Consider the following 20,887-nt stretch of genomic DNA (forward strand, 5'->3'; position numbering starts at 1 on the left):
TTGTTCAAGGATTTCCATTTTAGTCACACTCATCGGAATTTGAAGCGTTTTATGTTCCACCTAGCCTATATTAGGTTACAAACCATCTGTATGAACAGTTTTTCAAAGCCACCAAGAATATAATTTAAGAAGTTTGTTGGAACTCTGCATTGCCCATTAAATTTTCTTTAACTTGATCGAAATGAGTGTTAAAAAATGTAATGAATGTCCTGCAAACTTTCTCTCCACATTTTTTCCTCCTGTAAATTTTCCAGCTGGGTACTTCGAAAGTACATTCAAGCAATAAAAGTTTGACTTGTATTCTATCAATTACGATGCACAAGAGGTGATTACACATAGTCAATGCTAATAAACCAAATGCAAATCCATGCGGGATTACATCCAACCTTGTGCTTAACCGAAGGTGGAAAATATGTGACAATATGAATATTTTCAGCACGAGTCTGGAGACCATCGACTAACGATACACAACACCACTGCTACTTTCTCGAATACTTTAAATTATCATCTAAGTACATACATGACTGTCAGCATCATAAATTGGTAATACCTTCTACGTTCTACCCAGAACATTATGAGCTAGGTAACTGTACTGTCGATTATATTTGGGCTCTATTTCTGCTTTCTGTCACATTTTCAAAGCTACTGATGTATCCTCTGGGTTATTTTGATTTCATTATCAACTCTAATGTTTCATCTAACACAATGTTGTGATCCTGCTACATGTTTCAGAAGTTTCCTGATCCTTTTATATAGCCGTACCCTGCGTCAAGCATTCACTAGGTATGTATTTTTCTCGATTTCATTAGCCAAGCCCGTTAGTGCTCCATTATTTATAACCAATATCGTGAGATTGGAGCTCGATCTTCCTAGCATATGATTCCGCGTTCTAAACAAGTACAAATCACTTATCCTTGAATATATTACAGATAAAATACCTTTCAAAACCACCTAAACACTTTCATGACTCTACTCTTAGTTGAAGGTATACAATTCTTGCTGTAGTAGTCTGAAGAGGGTACATTCTTACTGATGAGGTGACGGATAATAGTAAAAAGGATTCCTGCAGTAGATGTCTGTATATGAAGACTGAAGTGAGTGTATTTATCTGAGCAATTTTATTTAAATCACAGTGTCTTTCTCGAATCCGTTCATTACGCATATCTGCAGACATTTGTACCTCATTCTATGGGTTGTGGTTTATATGACTTATATTGTTTTGCGTTGTTATTTGAGTTTTTTTAATCTGATTTTTGTCACATTTTCAAAGCTTCCGATGTGTCCTCTGAGTCTGAGTTATTTTGACTTGACTTCATTCGTAACTCTAATACTTCATGTATCACGATGTTGTGATTCTGCATGCCGATCATGAACTTAGCAGGTATGTTTGATTTCGAATTAAAGCAGCGACTGATAAGTTTGATCACCACGGGACATTTCTTCGTGTTGACGTCATCTCGTACATCTTTCCCTGTGAACTGAAATTAGCTTCACTTATCTCCAAGCCTTCACTGCAAAATTTGTGCATTGTTGTGGGTGTACTGTTTTATAGAATTAGGCAGTCGAATGAACGCAGAATTTTAGTTTATATTTAAACAGGGTTGCTATTCATTTTTATGGTGTGAGGGCCGATGACCTTCGATGTTAGGCCCCTTAAAACAACAACAAGCATCATTTTTATGGTGTAGTTACAGCTGTAGTGAAAATTGTATTTGTTCGTTTTTCTTTGGCAATACAATTCTTCATGAACCTTGACCTTCCAACAATGTGTCACCATTCGTCTCTACTTTGCGCAGCTGTTCTCCAGTTCATTACTCCATCAGTTTCATGTCCTGTTTGTGCATTTTGACCTTCCCTCATTTTTCTGTTCATCTGGTTTCTTATGTATATAACTTTCTACTAACTACAATGAAAATTGAACTTTACCATTCCTAGCCTGTAGACAGGTGTCTTACGGTGATTATTATCTTCTATTCCAGCCACATGGCCAGCCAACCACAGCCTTGATGATTTTATAACCCTAGTGATGGGAGGATTCCTGTGTATTAAATACAGCTACTTGTTGCACCTACTTCAATGTTCTCCACTAAGAAACATTGGGTGGATAATACTGTGTAGAATATTCCTTTCCAGTGTTTAGATTCCTCTGTACTGCCAATTCTTCCACGTCTCATTATTCCTTCATACTGTTTATGTAAGTGCGAGAAAAGATACGTTCATAGTGCATGTCCCTGTAAACATGCACTCGAGATACTTCGTCCATACACTGAAGGATGAGATCATTTTCTACTCTCCGATGACCCGGAGACTTGGAACTTTAAATATAATTTGAAATGCATGAAGAAATTATCACTATCCCCAGAAGTTCGTGAATATAAACCTCTTCCCTTAGATTAACCATATAATTACCTAGAAGCAGTGGAAAAATATACAGGACTAAAACTATTATCTTTGTCCAGAAATGGTCACAGTTTAAATAATGCAATGCATTAGCTGATATTTTACTTTATTGAGTCTTATCTCTTGACTGTTGGTCTATAGGAATACAAATATGGAGTACAAGCAACATATTCCGACAGATATCAGGAATCCAAGTTTTATACCGTACGAGTAGATGGCTCTGACGTAAAATCTTCTCTCCATTTATTTCTCTTGTATGAATTTGATTCGCCTGACAGGTGGCCACGAACCACGTTCCGAAACTTTTAAATGCAGCTCATGTCATACATTGCGAATGTCTCTTGATGCCACGAAACTTCCCCCTGACTACTGCATGAAGCATCAAAATTTTAGATACGGTCAAAAGTAGGCTAACAGAAGAGGTCTTGTTGAGTCCTTTAAATTGCTGCATTCTAATGAATTACAATGTCTAGCCAGAATATATGAGATTTCAATTCAGAGGAATGGCTAATTGGAAAACTTGAATACAATTCCCGAAATTCACTTTCATTTGCTTGCAAAAATAACCTGAGGAATTGGTACAACGATAGGAAGTGTTCTGTAAGAAATAAGCACATTAGCGCCGCGTTATTGGTCCACAAGAGCTGCCTCCTCGCCACAGAAGTACGATGTCTGCATGGAGTACAATCTGTCGATTGGGTTAAGACCGAGGGGTGGTGGTTGATGGTGCAGGAACATGTGATGATGGTGACTTCCTCCATCCAGCGAAGGTGCCGCGTACGGGAAACTGAGAAAGCCGTTATCCACTTTATCATGTTGCCCACTGTTACCTGAAAATCAAAACATAATTGTAATTGGTCTTACGTCCCAGTAGCAACTTCAACAGTTTTCGGAGAAAATTATAACATCAAAATGAATATACAGATAATAATATTTCAAGATACGATGAGACATAATTACAAGTAGATATGGCCCTCTGCTTTTCAATACCGTAAGTGATAAACTACAGGCAGACTTGAATCAAAATACGGATGGCCTTTTGCCTGAATGTCGAACCTTCCGGATCATAGAGGGATAAGATGGCAATTTGTATAGAATGACCCACCTCCATCCAGTATATCCTGACAAAAAATTCTGGACGGAGAATAAGGAGATAACGTTCACAGCCCAGGAAGTCACTCAAAATTATTAACTATATAAAGTAAATAAACAGGCTCAAAACTACATCACATGAAGCTGTTGATGTACACTGATCACCCAGAACATTATGACCACCTACGTACTGTCGATATAAACCCGTCCAGGCGATAGCAGCGTCACCTGACGAGGATTGACTGTTTGTCAGACACACGCACAGTGCATGTAGTATCAGTGAGCGTGCTGTCCGTGTGTAGAATGGGAAAGGTGCGTGATCTATCTGAGATTGACCGAGAGAAGATTGTGATGGCCCGGAGGTTAGGCACGAGCATTTTGGAAACTGCTCGACTTGTCGGGTGTTCTAGGAGTACAGTGGTGAGTGTCTTCAATAAGTGTCGAAACCAAGGTGAAACCATGTCCAAATGACGAGGGGTTGGGCAGCCACCCCTCATTATAGATGTTGGACGTCACAGGCTGGGCAGACTGGTAAAATGACTTTAATGCTGGGTAGAGTACAAGTGTGTCTGAACAGACAGTGCACCGAGCACTCCTAAGGATGAACCTCCGCAGCCGACGACCCATGTATGTGCCAATGTTAACACCACGACATCGGCAACTACGACTGAAATGGCACGTGACCATCGTCACTGGACATTGGCGCAGTGGCAGAGCGTTGCATGGTCTGATGAATCCCGATACGTTCTTTATCATGCCGGTGGGAGGGTGCGAATCCGTCGTCTTCCAGGGGAACAGCTCCTTGACACCTGTACTGCGGGACGGAGACAAGCTGGCGGTGGCTCAATTATGCTCTGGGGAACATTCACGTGGGCATCCATGGATCCAGTGGAGCTCGTGCAAGGCACCATGATGGCCGAGAAGTATCGTGCACTGGTTGCAGACGACGTACACCCCATCATGACGATCATGTTTCCCAACGGCAGTGGCATTTTTCAACAAGATAATGCGCCATGTCACAAGGCCAGGAGTGTGATGGAGTGGTTCGGGGAACATAGTGGCGAGCTGCAATTAGTGTGCTGATCCACCATCTCGCCAGATATTAACCCGACCGAACACATCCGTGATGTGATTGAACGTGGCGTTAGAGTTCATCGCCCCCTCCCCCGGAATTTATGGGAATTAGGCGGCTTGTGGGTGCAGATGTGGTGCCAACTCCCTTCAGTGACCTACCAAGGCATCATTGCTTCCATGCCAAGACGCATCACCGCTGTTATTCGTGTCAAAAGTGGGCATACCGGCTATTACATAGGTGGTCATAATGTTCTGGCTGATCAGTGTATATATACAGTATAAAACAATTTTCTCTTTTCTCTCTTCTGTAAAAGTGGTAGCTTTCTGAGGGAACATTTTGCTTCTATACAATATGTTTAAAATAATCTGTGTACTCTTACGGCTTGTGAAATATACACACTGGATACCGTTATAGGTAGGTTAACCAGATTTTGAGAAGCATAAAGCAGGACATCAGGCACTATACACATTATTCTACGAGAAGCCAGACAATGAATCTAGAGTCTTCTATAAACATTCGAAATTATGAATTTAAAATTAACAGCAATCACAGTGACATAACCCTTTTCAGTTAAATTAAATAAACTTGTCAGACATAGGATTGTTAATTCGCTTTACTATTTAGGTTGTTTCTTTTCACAGATACTTCTCTGTTGTGTGTATAACTGCCAAAATTGTTCACTACACGTCACCGAGAAAATATATTTAGTGATTGCTAAATATTTTAAAGTTAATGTTTTTAGTTGAGACTTCTCATTAGTCCACAAATGGTTCGTAACAGAGAACACTCTTTCATTTGATGCATTTGTGGCAGAAAAGCATGTTCTTTAAGGAAATACACTGATTTCACCGAGTACGGGCACTGTTCCACTCTTTCATCTTACCCACAGTGGCAAATACTTGGACTTTTGAAATCTCGTCAAAGAGTTCCGAGGCATGCATTTGTTCCTGGGAACTACAGGAATAAAAAGTTAAGGAAATCTGCACGTTTTCCCGTTCTATCACAGATTGAAGCGTTACCAGACCGAAGAAATCAGCTTCAGTAAAGGGAGAAGACCACTGCTCCAGATACTCGGGAGAAGTTGAGTAGAATAAGGCAACATACTTCTTCAAATGGATGATGATAACTAGGGCTCGGAAGTTCATGCATTTGCATGTTTTTCTTTAAGGGTTAAGAATGTATGCTTATGCATTATGTGCACGAATTAGGGAATTTTCATTCATTTGAACATGCTTTTATGGTGCATATAACTGCATATTTTCGTGATTTTGATAAATGCATCTTATTTTAATGTTTTAGCACCTATATGGCATATTTTAATCAGTTTACTGGTTTTCTACGGTACTTTTAATAAGCTTTTTCCATCTGGTTGATGTTGGCAGTAATGTTGCGCATGATGATGCAACTTGTCATGTGGTGAGGAGTTATGATGTCAAGCAGTGAATCCCCTGTTTCATCATCTACCCTCACGTTTTGTGCTTAGCTGTCGACTGGCTGTCCATTGAGTCATGTAACGGTGTTGTGGACTGGTTGTCACCAAACTATGTTTCGCGTATAAAGTGTCCGTTAAAAATTTATTTAAATGCCGAAAATAAGAGCAAGTTCGAGTTGTAAATTTGTAAATTACAAAAGGAGTTTTCAGGTGACTTAATATCTACAGATAATAAGGTACCGTTCTGTGGAGCGTGTGAGAAAACTACAGGGAGTGAGAAAAGATTTCAAGTAATTCAACACATAAACACAGCAAAACATAAGGAGAATTTATATAGCAAACTCGCAAATAGAGAGCCTGTTCAAAAACAACTGCTAGAGTGTTTAGGAAGTAGGATTAGTGAATTTTCTTACGGCTCGTGCCAAGCATTTTTAGCTGCTGATATTCCCTTGTACAAAATTAATAACCCCACATTAAAACATTTTCTTGCCAAATACACTCGACAGTGAAGCAAGTACATCGCGTAAGACTTACGTAGGACGTTGTTACAATAACGTATTGTCAAATTTACAAATTGAATTAGCGGATCAGTTTGTGTGGTTGTCTCTTGATGAAACCGCTGATTCTGAGGGCCGATTTTTTGGTAATGTAATTGTGGGCGCCTTAAATAAGGAACAAAAGACGATATCATATCTTCTCAATGTGCGTGAATTGCCGGCCACTAACAATGTAACTGTAACGCAGGGTGTGATAAATATGGCCATCTAGAATCAAATACGACCGACTACATTTATTTGTTACCGATGCAGGTACTTGTATGGTAAAATCTTTTTTTTCTATTTTCTTTACGTCACACCGACACACAAAGGTTTTATGGCGACAATGGGACAGGGAAGGTTTAGGAATGGGAATGAAACGGCCGTAGCCTTAATTAAGGTACAATCCCAGCATTTGCCTGGTGTGAAAATGGGGAAACCACGGAAAACCATCTTCAGGTCTGCCGACAGTGGGATTCGAACCCACTATCTCCCAGATGCGAGCTCACAGCTGCGCCAACTCGTCCGGTATGGTAATAATGGCGTATGGCTTTTAGTGCCGGTAGTGTCCAAGGACATGTTCGGCTCGCCAGGTGCAGGTCTTTTGATTTGACTTCCGTAGGCGACCTGCGCGTCGTGATGAAGATGAAATGATGATGAAGACGACACTTACACCCAGCCCCCGTGCCAGAGAAATTAACCAATGATGGTTAAAATTTCCGACCCTGCCGGGAATCGAACCCAAGACCCTTGTGGCCAAAGGCCAGCACGCTAACCATTTAGCCATGGAGCCGTCCGGTATAGTAAAATCAGGACGAACACTGAATTGCATTTTTCCTAACTTAATTCATATAACTTGTTTGGCACATGCTTTTAATCGCATTGCTGAGCCAATACGCAATTCTTTCCCATTGATAGATCGATGTTTGTTAAATCTCCTTCAAGAGTCAAGTTGTTTAGATCAACAGCACCCAAGATCCTCCTGCGCCAATCTTAACACGATGGGGAACATGGCTGGAACATGGAACATGGCTCTGTATTATGCTCAGCACAGAGAAGTACTCAAACAGGTTGTAAATTCATTGGACTCGAACGAAGCTGCATCAATACAAACAGTGCAAAATATTCTGTCAGGCATTGAGTTAGAAGATAACCGTATTTTTATAAATGCCAATTTTTCCTTTTTGCCAACCGCCATAACGTAGGAGCTGTAGGATCTCTCTTAAAGAAAATTCTTACAGTTTTCGAAAAAACGATATCCATTCTAAATTCTGTTCCTGGTAGTATAGGACAAAAAGTGAAAGAAAAACGTAAATTATGTAACTTCAAAAAATCTTGGTTATAAACAATTGTGCAATATTCGAGACATTGAAATAATAACAATAAGTTAATTCGAGACATTCTCGAAGGAAAACCGTCTGTCACACCAAGAGACTTGCCTCTTTCTGTGGAGCAGTTACCATCTTTTAAATATGCCCCAATAACACCTTGTGATGTGGAAAGAAGTTTTTCACGTTACAAAAGTGTTTTGCGAGACAACAGACGATGGTTTTCAGTTGGAAATTTGTGCAAAGTGATGTTTGTGAACTGCAATTCATCACTCAGCAGTGACATTTCTGCTTCAACCTCCAAGGAATAAATGTACGTTTATTATTATCAATACTAACCTGACTTGTCTACTGCCATTTTTTCATTTTAATAGTGCATATTTATTGGCATATTTTCAAGTTTTAAGACCATATTTGCATGCACATTTCTTAGTTTTTCAGGGCATGAACTTCCGAGCCTTAATGATAACCAACCCTTCTGCTTCTTCTTCACATTCATTCAATTTTGCTAAAACTACCAGCGGTAATAATGCAGGATTACGTCTGTTTGCCAGTTTCTGTTTCAGTTTTAAAGCTGTTCAGGCTTCTAGCATAGATACGTGCTGACCTAGTTCCAACACCACAGCGTTCATAACCACCGCTTGTCTGTGTGTAAAATATATCCACAATTCAAATAGGATATTACCAAAAAAGGGTATTTAATAACAGTAGCGCACTTCTCTTGAGATCTGAAATATGACTTCAAAGCCGGAAACAAATTTTTCACATAACAATGAAAGCCACGTCATTTTTCTGAACCTCAGTAACTTTGAATATTAAACTTCAACGAAGTCACAGAACTCACGCAAAGCAGCTTCCCTAACTACATAAATGCGAAAATACCCCTGATTTTTTACACCACACTTTCATTATAAAATGGAAGGCAATACATGGCAGTTTGCACATTTGTTTACAGTATGGACTGCGCAACCCATGCCCACACGTGTTTTATTGAGGGAATCCTTAACAATATACACTGATTTGCCTTCCCTTGCTGCTCAGCAGAAAATACTCTTAGCGTTACCTGCAAACAAATCGATAACTTTGGTTTCAAGTTCAATGTTTTCTAATGTGTCATGTATGAAGACACAATAACAGCCGTTCCCACACACTGGTCTTGAAAATTGAGAACTTTCACATTTACGCCACTAGCAGGACGGAAGTACCTCACAAGACGTGAAAAAAGTTTGGTAGCCTTGTGATTGGAGGAGTCTATGAATTATGTAACATAACTACCTCTTTTAAGCCATTCCGCAATTCTGAAATTGCAAAGGGGTTGATCACATTCGTCACTATGGCCTCCGAGTTTGTTCTTGCAAACGAATACTGGGATCAAAACATTTCTGTACAAGTTCTAATGTACAGTCACTCGACCGAAAAAAATGTATTACACCGTGTAAAACGCGAAACATCCTTTGGCAGCGTCAGTTACGCCTCCTTCGAACAAAATATCTAACCTCGGAATAAATCTTTATGATGCACTGGACGCTGCAGCGTTGTCCGTCAATGTAAGTTTCTTTTGTATTTATATGCCGTACGAACTCTGCTCATTTTCCATTAAGTATTGAAAATACTACAGAGCATTTGGTACAGTGAATGCCACTGTCTGATTTTTCCTTCTTCATGAAAGAATAAAGGGCCCCTACCTTAGCATTAAATATGGATTTACGCTTAACCTTCGACGTACTGGTGGTAAATCAATTAATAGTGATTAAACTCTCTACTGCGCAGAACTAGCAAACAACATTGGTGATTATAACCTGTACTGGCTGCCTCTTTGAGCACATGAAAGTTACCGCTGGATTGTACTGATTGCTGTGAAAACTGAAAAATTGAAAACACCTTCGATGTGTGTTGAAGTACTTCTCTTATTGGCTGATCGGAAATACTATACCTTTGTCCAGTTCTTATCTTTATCCATAATTAAAGCTATAAAAGCCTATTTTCTTTACATTGTTGAAAGAAAGTTATGATAAAAAATACACAACATATTTTTATTTATACTATTTAAAATTATGTTAAACATGAAGCTGTTTTGGAAAGCAGTGCGTTTCACAGAACATTTGAGAATAAAGGACATATCTAAACATTTGTTGTGCAAAAGTTCGCAACCAGAAGGATATGCCTTTAAAAACGGGATTTTCCTACGTAAACCAGGATGGATGGTCGCCCTAGTTTTAGGGTAAGATATTTTGCCATTGTGGAGTAGCGTTACAAAAATGTTGCAAAATTTGGGCTGGGAAGACTTGGGAGAAAAGAGACGAGCTGCTCAACTAAGTGGTAACTTATGTTCCGAGTTATCAGTGGAGAGATGGCGTGGAATGACATTTGTAGACGAACAAGTTTGAGTGGCATTTTTAAAACTACGAAAGATCATAAAATGAAGATAAATTTGGAATTTTAAGAGGAAAAATTGGTGAGTTGGGGATTGGAATAATTTATCGAGGGAGATATTCAATACATTTCCAAATTCTTTGTAATAATTTAAGAAAAGACTATGAAAACAACAGATAGAGAATCTGCCACTTGGATGACTGCCATAAATGCAGATTCGAGGTGATTGATTGATTGATTGATTGATTGATTGATTGATTGATTGATTGATTGATTGATTGATTGATTGATTGATTGATTGATTGATTGATTGATTGATTGATTGATTGATTGATTGATTGATTGATTGACCGATGACGCTTCGCACATAATATACAATACTTACGTTACATCACTTTACTATGATAACAGGAACATGCCCATTTCCTTCGTTGTGAACTTCACTGCATGTAATGTAGCAGCCACAAGATCCAGATAACATTGGTATGAGGCAGAGGAAAGAAAGTACGCCGAAACCGACATGATGGCACCCTATATCGTCAAATCAAAATGCCCACGTATGGTATTTGAGGCCATATTATTATTATTATTATTATTATTATTATTATTATTATTATTATTATTATTATTATTATTATTATTACATCGTTATGCCCTACTCAGGAGCACGGTTGAACTTGCTTAGCTGATGTGTTGGCCTTCTTTTCCTCCCAAATCTCTTCATCCTCTCGCTGAGCTTCTTCCTTCATTCTTCTGTCCAAGTTATAGTAGCTCTGGTGTTGGATTTGTCTTCAAAGTTGTGATTGTTGATTTTGGTTCTGAATTTACATCTGTCCTGTACAATGTCTTCTGAGATGTTGATTTCCTGGAGATCTGTTTCAATTTCACGAAGCCAGCTTTTCTTGGTTTTTAATGAAAGGGCCAGGTTGAGAATTATTTTAGTTAGCCTGTTAGTGTTCATTCTGATAATGTGTCCATAAAATTTCAATCGTCCTTTCCGAAAAGTGTGAGAATTTTTTTCAGAATGACAATATATCTCCTGGGATAATTTTTTCCTCTATATTCCATCTATACAAACTGGGCGAAATCTGGCGTATGCTGGGCCCCGTGGGGGTTTCAGCCTGTTCCCCTATCAGGCGCGTCCCAGGTGGCGGATCGGGAGGCTAGCCGGACTTGTCCGGAGGGTTTGAGTGAAATAAAATACCTCTCGCGGACCAAAAACAGGCACAGCTCTCCAACATCTTCAGCAAACTCTGAAGCTCACTACTTCAGTTGTAACCATGACACCGACATAGATCGATGTCCCCAATACTTTTAACTTGATGGCATGATGGAATCAACCTACATTATTATTATTATTATTATTATTATTATTATTATTATTATTATTATTATTATTATTATTATTATTATTATTATTATACAGTTCAAGGGAAGATAGTCCTTAAATATTTTGTGTGTAGTTGTAGATGAAGTAATAGGCCCCTACTTCTCTAATTACATAGTGGAGTTCGATATTGGTATTTTCACAAGAGGGACCTTCCTGTCTGGTTGGAAGACGTTTCTAATAATGATCGATTCCGTACGTTGAACCAACAAGATGGCACCTTTGCACATGCAACTCGCTGAGTGGTTAACAAGATATACGCTATATTTCCAAACAGACAGGTTCGATATTAAGGTCAATAGGTCTGACTTTCACGATCTCGTGACTTGACCGCTGAATTTCTTTCTATGCGATACGTCGAAGATATTTATTAGGCTATGCCACTAAACCCACCACTTCGCAGGACAATACATAACGTATAGAGGAAGCCTGCCGTTCTACCACTTCAGCTACGATGCATCTATTGAGAAGTAATTTTCGAACACGTGTTCTCCTTCGTTTGGGAAAGGGTGGGCTGGCAATCGAATATCCTATGACTGTATTTGAACTCCACTCGGTAATAAGTTACAAATACCTTAATCACTGGAGTTGTGGAAGATCCTGTTCGCATTGTTCCTTCTCGACAGTTCATTCATCATTCATTCATTCATATACAGCCTATGTGTAGGCGATACAGCAACACGCGTGGTATTCAGGTATACACATAAATTTTTTAATGAAACTGAAACTACTTGGGGGGGGGGGATATAATTCATCTTTTGTTGTAAAGAGTTTGTCTAAATATTTAAATGACGTAGTAAATAAAAAATATACTATTTGAAAGATACAGATCGGAACAGTAACTTCCTCAATATGCAGTGTTAAGCAAACGTTTGAGGTTTGTTCGTTCTCAATATACAACTCCTTAAGTGCGGCCAGTATCCAGTATTCGGAAGATAGTGGGTTCGAACCCCACTGTCGGCAGCCCTGAAGATGATTTTCCGTGGTTTCCCATTTTCACACCAGGCAAATGCTGGGGCTGTACCTTAATTAAGGCCACGGCCGCTTCCTTCCCACTCCTAGACCTTTCCTGTCCCATTGTCGCCATAAGACCTATCTGTGTCGGTGCGACGTAAAGCAACTAGCAATATATATATAACTCACTGCAATGAGGAACTGATTATCTGAACCACCCTATATTTGCTTCCCACTTTTATCTAGATTAATTTTTCTCCAATTCTGTTTTCTCTGGAAACTATATTGAGCCACATGTAATTTAGTTATGCATTACATTGCCCATACTAATTGGTCCAACATACATCAGAGGTATAGAGGGTAATCACATTTCTTCTGTTGCTACATGTGTAGGACCTGATTTCTTTCTGAAAAGTCGTAATGCACAAGTCGTTGGAGATCTTATCTACGATTTTCAGATCTCCAAATGGAGTCGAAAGTACAGCGCACAAACATCAGCTCACTTGAGCATGTATGGGTCATATTAAAGAGAAGGATCAAGAAGAGGAATATCCCGCCAACACGCAGAAACCTTTCTGAAGCACTGGATGGGAAAATACTGTGTAGGATGCCATCAGGAGGCATAATATACACGGCTTACCACTCAGGTGCGACGTGTAAGAACGGCGCCGTCCCACTATGCATTCGTACAATGTAGTAACGAACATCTGAGGATATGACCAAATTTATTTTATTTTATTTTATTTTTCAGCAGTGTACGTGAGTGACATAACCAAGGTGACCGTGGTTCGCTCGTGCATTTACACTGTTCCATGAAGGCTACTCGCAGAGTTCGAACCCTACTGTTGGCAACCCTAAAGAGGTTTTGTTTTTGCTCCCCCATTTTCACACCAGGCAAATGATGTGCCTGTACTTTAATTAACGTCAGGGCCGCTTTCTTCCAACTCCTAGCACTTTCATATCTCACCGGCTCCATAAGAACTATCTGTGTCGGTGCGACGTAAAGCCAAAGCTACTCGCAGAAATACATAGCCAGGATACTAGGTGTGATGCATGTGGAAACAATTCCAGGAGATTGAAAGTGTTGCTAGGTGCCCTGGTACGGACCACCAGAGAAAATAACCCTCCCGCAGGATCGCCGTTTGCATCTACGAGTTCTCCGAAACCGCTAAGTTACAGCATCAGACCACAGTACGAATTAGTGACCAAACCGTCAGAAACAGACTTCTAGAGGCCAATTTAAGATCCTGACGACCCTCTCAAGTCTCTGCATTGGACAGACGACATAGTGGCAGGAGACTGCAGTTTGCTAGAGATCATTTGCACTGGCAGCTAAGACACTGGTTTCTTCCTGATCTCGGATGAATATCGTTTCGCGTTATATAATTCAGATGGTCGTCTGTGAGTCTAGAGAAGACAAGGGGAGCAATTTCATCCGACATATATACGGTCTGTCATTGCTTATGGAAGTGGATCTCTTATTGTGTGTGCAGCGGAAGTTTTGACACAAAAACCGATCTCCTGATCAGTCGAAATGTATCTATAGCTTTTCGACGGTACATTGACGAGATCTTAGTGTTAAATGAGATTCCTCGCGCGAGGCAACTTGGAGAAAACGAGTCAGGTATTCATGTATTCATGTATGATAATGTAAGAGCGCACGATGTCAACACCATTCGAAGATTCCTAAAAGAGCACCATGTGGCATGATTAGAGGGATTATCCTGAAGTCCCGGACAGGCTTATTGGGCAAATGTACACAGGTTCTATGCGTACTCCATTGTCTGATTACTTGGAAGTCATACCACTAGCATTCCGTCGACAGCCATACTTCACGCGTGATGCTGCTCCCGCACATTTCGATTGTCCGCAGGCACCTTAATGCGTATCACCCAGGGCGCTGGATCGGTAGAAGCGGACCAGTTGTTTAGCCACCACCTCCCCTGCCTTAAACCCCTTGGGGGTACATTAAGTCTGTCTTGTATTCGGCTGCTGTTGATTATGAATGAACTTAAGGATCGGATAACTCTGCAGTAATGCATTTCCCTACCCATGTTGTATTCTCTCTGTATGATGATACCACACATGAAATTGTGTAGTTTAGTCTTGATACATTCGGTATAATAATTGGTAGATTAATCTGAAAAGTATTATATCAACGATTTATTTCTTAAATGTTGTTTTTCAAGCTGGGTTAGAAATATTACTAACTAGCTGATGTACCCGCGCTTCGCTAGGGAATTTTATATTGTATACAGAATTCTAGCTTAGGTAGTGTACGCGTTGTGAGCAAGATTGTATTAAATTCCATAGCTCTTAACGTTAACCTAGAAACGCGACGGGGAAGTTACCAAACGTCTTTTCTCATATGAAGACTGAGTTAGGGAATTTTCATTGTAATGGTAGGCCCGCTTGCCTACCATCAGTCACAATCAGGTTGGGAAGTTTTCATTAAAATGGTAGACACTCACTCTCCACCTGCATTTTTACATCCTCAGAAAGATTGTCTTAGTGTTTTTTTCAACTGAAATGAACATACGTCATTACAATGACGTCGGTATGAATGGCGCGACTGAATGCAAAGCCTTCATATGAAATACTTGATCAAATGAAAAACCACACATTTTCTCACTTTTAACGAACAGGATTATGCTGCCGATCTAACAGTCCAAAGTACCAGAGCTGGAATGATCAAAGCCGCAGACAGCCGTGATCCGTGAACACTCTTGGTCTTTTTTGGGCGGGGAGGGTGTCGAATAGTGGAGATTCTCAGGGCAAAACTACGCCCTTTTAATAATCTGTTTCCTATGAGTACCCGATGAGTCGAAAAATCTTAATTCACTACACTGGTGGCGGAAAAATCTATCTGACTAGGAGGCAAATTTTTCCTCCAAGCTACAGGAGAAACCCCTTCTTCACAGCTAATTTGGAATGAAATTAATGTAGAATTTAATAAAAGTGAAGAGGAAGAAGGTTTTCTTAAGAAACGTCTCTTTTTAGGGTTGAATTTTGAGTTATTTAGTGAATTATGGTGCTATAATTTGGAATAGGCCTAAATTGTTATTCTAGACCAGTGGCGGCTGGTGGTATCTGAAGCTGGGTGTTGCAGCAACAATTTCAATATCGCATTATTATTGCTTACAGAAATAACAAGAAACTCTATTATCGCTAAGTAATGAACTACATTCCTACTAAAAGTGTAATATATCGGGCAATTACAACCCAGAAAATGAGAGACTAATTATACACTGTAATTAGAGTTACTCTTAATAATAATGTTATTGGCTTTACGTCTCACTAACCACTTTTTACGGTTTTCGGAGACGCCGAGGTGCTGGAGTTCTTTTACATACCAGTAAATCTACAGACACAAGGCTGATGTATTTGAGCACCTTCAAATACCACCGGACTGAGCCAGGATCGAACCTGCCACGTTGGGGTCAGAAGGCCAGCGCCTCAACTGTCTGAGTCACCCAGCCTGGTACAGTTACTTTTGCGTCATTTGAATTGAAAATTTGCCTCCTTTTTTCATTGAAGGAAGATGTTGGTAATATTGTGGGAGGTCTGATATGACGTGGGAAATAAATTACCCAGCAAGTTGGCCGTGTGGTTAGGGTCTCGCAGCTGTGAGCTTGCATTCGGGGTAAGGTGTTGTTCGAACACCACTGTCGGAAGCCCTGAAGATGGTTTTCCGCGTTTTCCCATTTTTACATCAGGCAAATGCTGTGGATGTGCCTTAATGAAATCCACGGTCGCTTCCTTCCAACGCCTAACCCTTTCCTATCCCATTCTCACCGTAAGACCTATCTGCGTCGGTGCAACGTAAATTAAATTTGTAAATTCAAAAAATGGAAATGAATTACTTTTGGGAGAGGGGAGAAAGTTGGAATTAAGTAATCTCCACAGAGTAGAGCAATCTAACGGGGACATTTGGAACTGTTTCTCGATAGGGGACTTGCTAGTCTCGTGCAACTCCCTGAGACCGATACTGGTGAGCATGCTACCTGATGCTCTACAGGCTTAGGCTCGTCTCTGCTGAGGTACACTGCGCCGCACTGTGCGCTAGGGAGTTGCCATAGGAAAGCAACCCCCTGAGTTCGATTCGAAGCCAACAGCGTTTTTCGGTCCGTTACGAAGCATTAGTACAGCGAGGGACAGAAGATGGTTTATTTGAACATGTTTCCGAACACATGTTAAGTTTATTAAACTAAAACATTAGAAGAAAAGACGACAAATGAAGTGCAAAATTATTGGGAGTTGTGTAACCCTGCAACAATACCACGCACCACCCCTGTTCTAGACCAGGCCATACTACTACCAATAAGTGAGGCTCTACCTAAGTATGCACACTGCTCATTCAAAACAGCGCGTCAGAGCAGAGATCGAATAGCTGGAATACTATGATGAACCAGTGAGTTACGTACCAACTGTACCAGAGAATGTTTGTATGAACCAGAAGAATGGCATGCTTAAGAAGAAAGTGTTGTAACTCCCCAGCTATTTCCCGCCAGTATTCAGTCAGACTGTTATATTCGGTACGCAGCGGTAGACCCATCTATCAGAGTTCAGAGGCAGCATAAGAGACAAAGAACATCACAACAAACAATGGTCAATGTAATGTTATTGTTGATCAATGTTATGCGCTTTTGAGTTATTGTAGGTCTTCACATTTAGTTTTCTTCCGACTCTGAAATACCACTCTTATCATAGTCGGTACGGTAAACCCGAATAAAACATAAATGATCGGAAGTTGTATTCCTATAACTTTTGTTATGTAAGGACCAATAACATAGGTATTTAAATATTACATTTTAGGCGCCTTCCCCTAAACTGCAATTTCGTCAAGGGTGAATAAATTTGTTTATAGCTTAAACTGTTGTTTCTTATTCCCCAACTTTATATATCGATTTTTATTAAATTCTGTTAACCCATTTTTCGTGGCTCGGCGTTGGTATGGACTTATCAACAAAAATACAAATTCATGAATATCTGTGTTATCATAGCCGGTACGGTAAAAATGTATAAGACATAAATGGCCGGAAATGTAATTCTATATAACTTTGCTTAGGTAGTATTCATCGATACTACCACTAATAATATAAATAATTCAGAATAAAATTTTAGGCCTTCCCCTAAACTACCATTTCGCTCAGCGTGAATAGAATTATCTATAGCCTAGATTATAGTGGCTCGTTCACCGACTATGAATACCAGTTTTCACTGAGAAAGGACTACTCATAACGTAAATATTTAAGAATTAAAGTTTGGCCTTCCCTTAAACTACCATTTCACTTACCGTGAAAACAATTATTTATATCCTAGATTGCAGCGACTTATTCCCCGACTTTGCATACCGATTTTTATTAAATTATCTTTAGCCGTTTTCTAGTGATGCGTACACATACATACAGACAGACAGATAGAAGACAGACAGACAGACAGACAGAAATTACGGAAAATTAAAAAGTGCATTTCCTTGTTACTTTGGACATGACCGGTACAGAAATACCATTCTTTTCAAATTCTGAGCAATGTACAGACAAAACTCTTATTTTATATATATATAGATGGGGCATTATCTCCGAAACCATCCAAGCTATTGATTTCAATTTCTTCTTGCTATATCTTCACGGTGTGGGCAGTAATCTGATCTTGCAAAGTGATATGTTTCTCAAGAGATACAAGTACTTTTGAAATGAATGCCTTAGTTGAGTTTTTAGAAATATCCCATTTCTTTGAGTGGAAAGTTTTCATCCTGCAGCTATTTTTTTAATTTCAGATTGATGCTCAACTATGAAACTATCAAGCTGAAAATTTCACGTTAAAGGAAGTGACAGTTTCAGAAAAAAGTTATCTTTTGAACCACAAATGTAAATATTGGGAAATAAGTGGTAAAGATGAAGTTAAGGTATTTAAACGACACATCTACCTCACATCATCAGATTGGAAAATCCACAATACGTAATCTCTTTAGTAGAGATGAAAGAAAATCAGCTGATTTAAACAGAGTAATATACGAGCTTTAAAATGACAATACTTTTTTCCCGCTTTTATCCTGGAACCACGTAAAAATACCACTCTTGCCTAAGAGTACAGTGTGCATAATTTACGTCTTTTTCTTCCAGATGCTTAACACGTTTGCGTCATACATTTCAGTTTTAACCCGTTATCTAATTAAATGTCATTAACGTTATGATTTATTGTTATGCAAAGACGTATTTTCTATCGTTTAATAGGAGATTGTGACGAAATGGAACCCTTATCATTGCCACCTTAATTCTCTATGTTCATATGCCTTTTACTTGGGTAGTTATTTAAACCCCGTCAGTAAAATTAGTTGAGATGTACAAACATGTATTTTGTATTATTACTGTTTTTACACAAGCGCTATATTGATAAACGTCATTTTAAAACATGTATGTCTAAATATTCAAACGTTCATGATAAACATTTAATTATCTCTTCTTTTCAAAGTTAGAAACATATAATAACCAGTAAATGTATAACTCTGTGACTATGTGGCTGAAAAAATCCATTCTTCTACCTTTAAGTACTGTAATTCCTGGGAAATAGGTGCATTAGGGGAAAGAACCGTTTATGGGAAGATGCGCATATGTATATAAGGGTCATTCAAAAAAGAAACGAGCCGCAGGCTATAAAATGAAAATCTGTACCGTTATTTCAAAAGTATTGCCCAACACTGTTGAGACACTTGTCCCACTCCGGTGGTGAATGCGGGTCTCGTAAAATTCTTGGGGCTGCGTTGTGAACCAGTTCCGAACGTACTGCTTGACGTCGGTGTCCGAGGTAAATCGTTTGCTTACCTCACGTTGGACATTTTAGGTGGCAGTGACCCTGCATACTTCCATTGGAGACCTTTTCGTTTTGACTCGGATTCGATATGATGACACCATGTCTCGTCTCCAACAGCCACTCGTGACAGGAACTCATTCCCTTGCTTGGCATAGCGCAGCAGATGTTCAGGAGAGAGGTCCATTCGACATGCTTCCTGGGCTGGTTGAATACTGTGAGGCACCCATTGGGCGCACTTTTAGCGACATTTAATGATGGCGTGAACACTTCCGACGCTCGCTCCGACCTCTGCGGTAATGGCTGCTACCGTAACTCGCCGGTCATGCATAATGAGGGCAACCACCTACTGGACAATGGCATCGGTAATGCGGTGTGTCGTTCCAGACCGTGCATCATCGGCCAACGACACCCATCCTTCCCTGAATCGCTTGTGCCTTGCCTTGACCCTTGCAACGGACATGCAGTGCTCTCCGTACATTTGTACCATTCTTCGATGAATTATCGTTCTCCTCTCTCCTTCTGCTGTCAGGAACCGCTCTACACCCGTTTGCTCTTCTTCTGAAGCCTCTATTTCACTGTTTTCAGCATGAGTGGGTGCAGTGGACGATCAACGCGTGCGCGTACTCGCCCTGTCGTCACGCGGTGTGCACCCATGTCCCTCCAGCGGCGAGTTTAGGACCTCGGCGCTCTTATAGGAATCGCACCATCTTTCGCAGGCAATTGCATTACGATCCTTTCAGTTTTGAGCCTCCGGCTAATTCCTTTTTGAATGGCCCTCATACATGAAAACTTATTGTGAACCGGTCCGGCTCCATGGCTAAATGGTTTGCGTGCTGGCCTTTGGTCACAGGGGTCCCGGGTTCGATTCCCGGCCAGGGTCGGGAATTTCATCCATCATTCGTTAATTTTCTGGCGCCGGGGCTGGGTGTACATGTGCAATCTTCATCATCATTTCATCCTCATCACGACGCGCAGGTCGCCCACGGGAGTCAAATCAAATGACCTGCACCTGCCGAGTCGAACATGTCCTCAGACACTCCCGGCACTGAAAGTCATACGCAATTTAATTTCTTGGGAACCGCGCACGATAGACAAACACATGGTTTTCCTCACAATATAAACAAACATGGCTGACAATGACAATAGCCAGCGCAGTACAGTACGGCTAATACACATTTATTGAGCTCTAGAGCCGTATGATGCACATTAGAGAGCTCTCTGTGTAGATCACTGGTAGAGTGTTCACCTATGGATCCCAGGATCGCTGGTTCAAACCCGGTAGAGGAAGTTCTTTCGACAATCCGTGTCGTACGGTGTCGAAATATAAAAGATCTCTGGTGACACATTTGGTATTTACTCGGAAAAAAACACTCAGTCACAGATCGCCCAACAGAGATCCTGTCCTCTGTCATCTGGTAGAGTTAAACGGAACATCAAAATTGACGCGCAGGCGGTTTAAATGGCTTGGATTCGAAATGCCTACATACGTTCACTAAG

General features: G+C 40.2%; 1 protein-coding gene across 1 annotated transcript in view; it reads right to left on the reverse strand.

The window, feature by feature from the left end:
• Positions 1-3,027: 3,027 nt before the first annotated feature.
• The window catches only part of LOC136862731 (LIM homeobox transcription factor 1-beta), a 263,477-nt gene continuing 245,617 nt past the window's right edge, over positions 3,028-20,887 (reverse strand). Inside the window, exon 6 of the mRNA XM_067138957.2 lies at positions 3,028-3,230. Within this exon, the coding sequence (XP_066995058.1) occupies positions 3,028-3,230 (203 nt within the window). The remainder of the gene's footprint in view (positions 3,231-20,887) is intronic.

Source organism: Anabrus simplex, chromosome 2 (assembly GCF_040414725.1).
Source record: "Anabrus simplex isolate iqAnaSimp1 chromosome 2, ASM4041472v1, whole genome shotgun sequence".
Taxonomy (NCBI): Eukaryota; Metazoa; Arthropoda; class Insecta; order Orthoptera; family Tettigoniidae; genus Anabrus; species Anabrus simplex.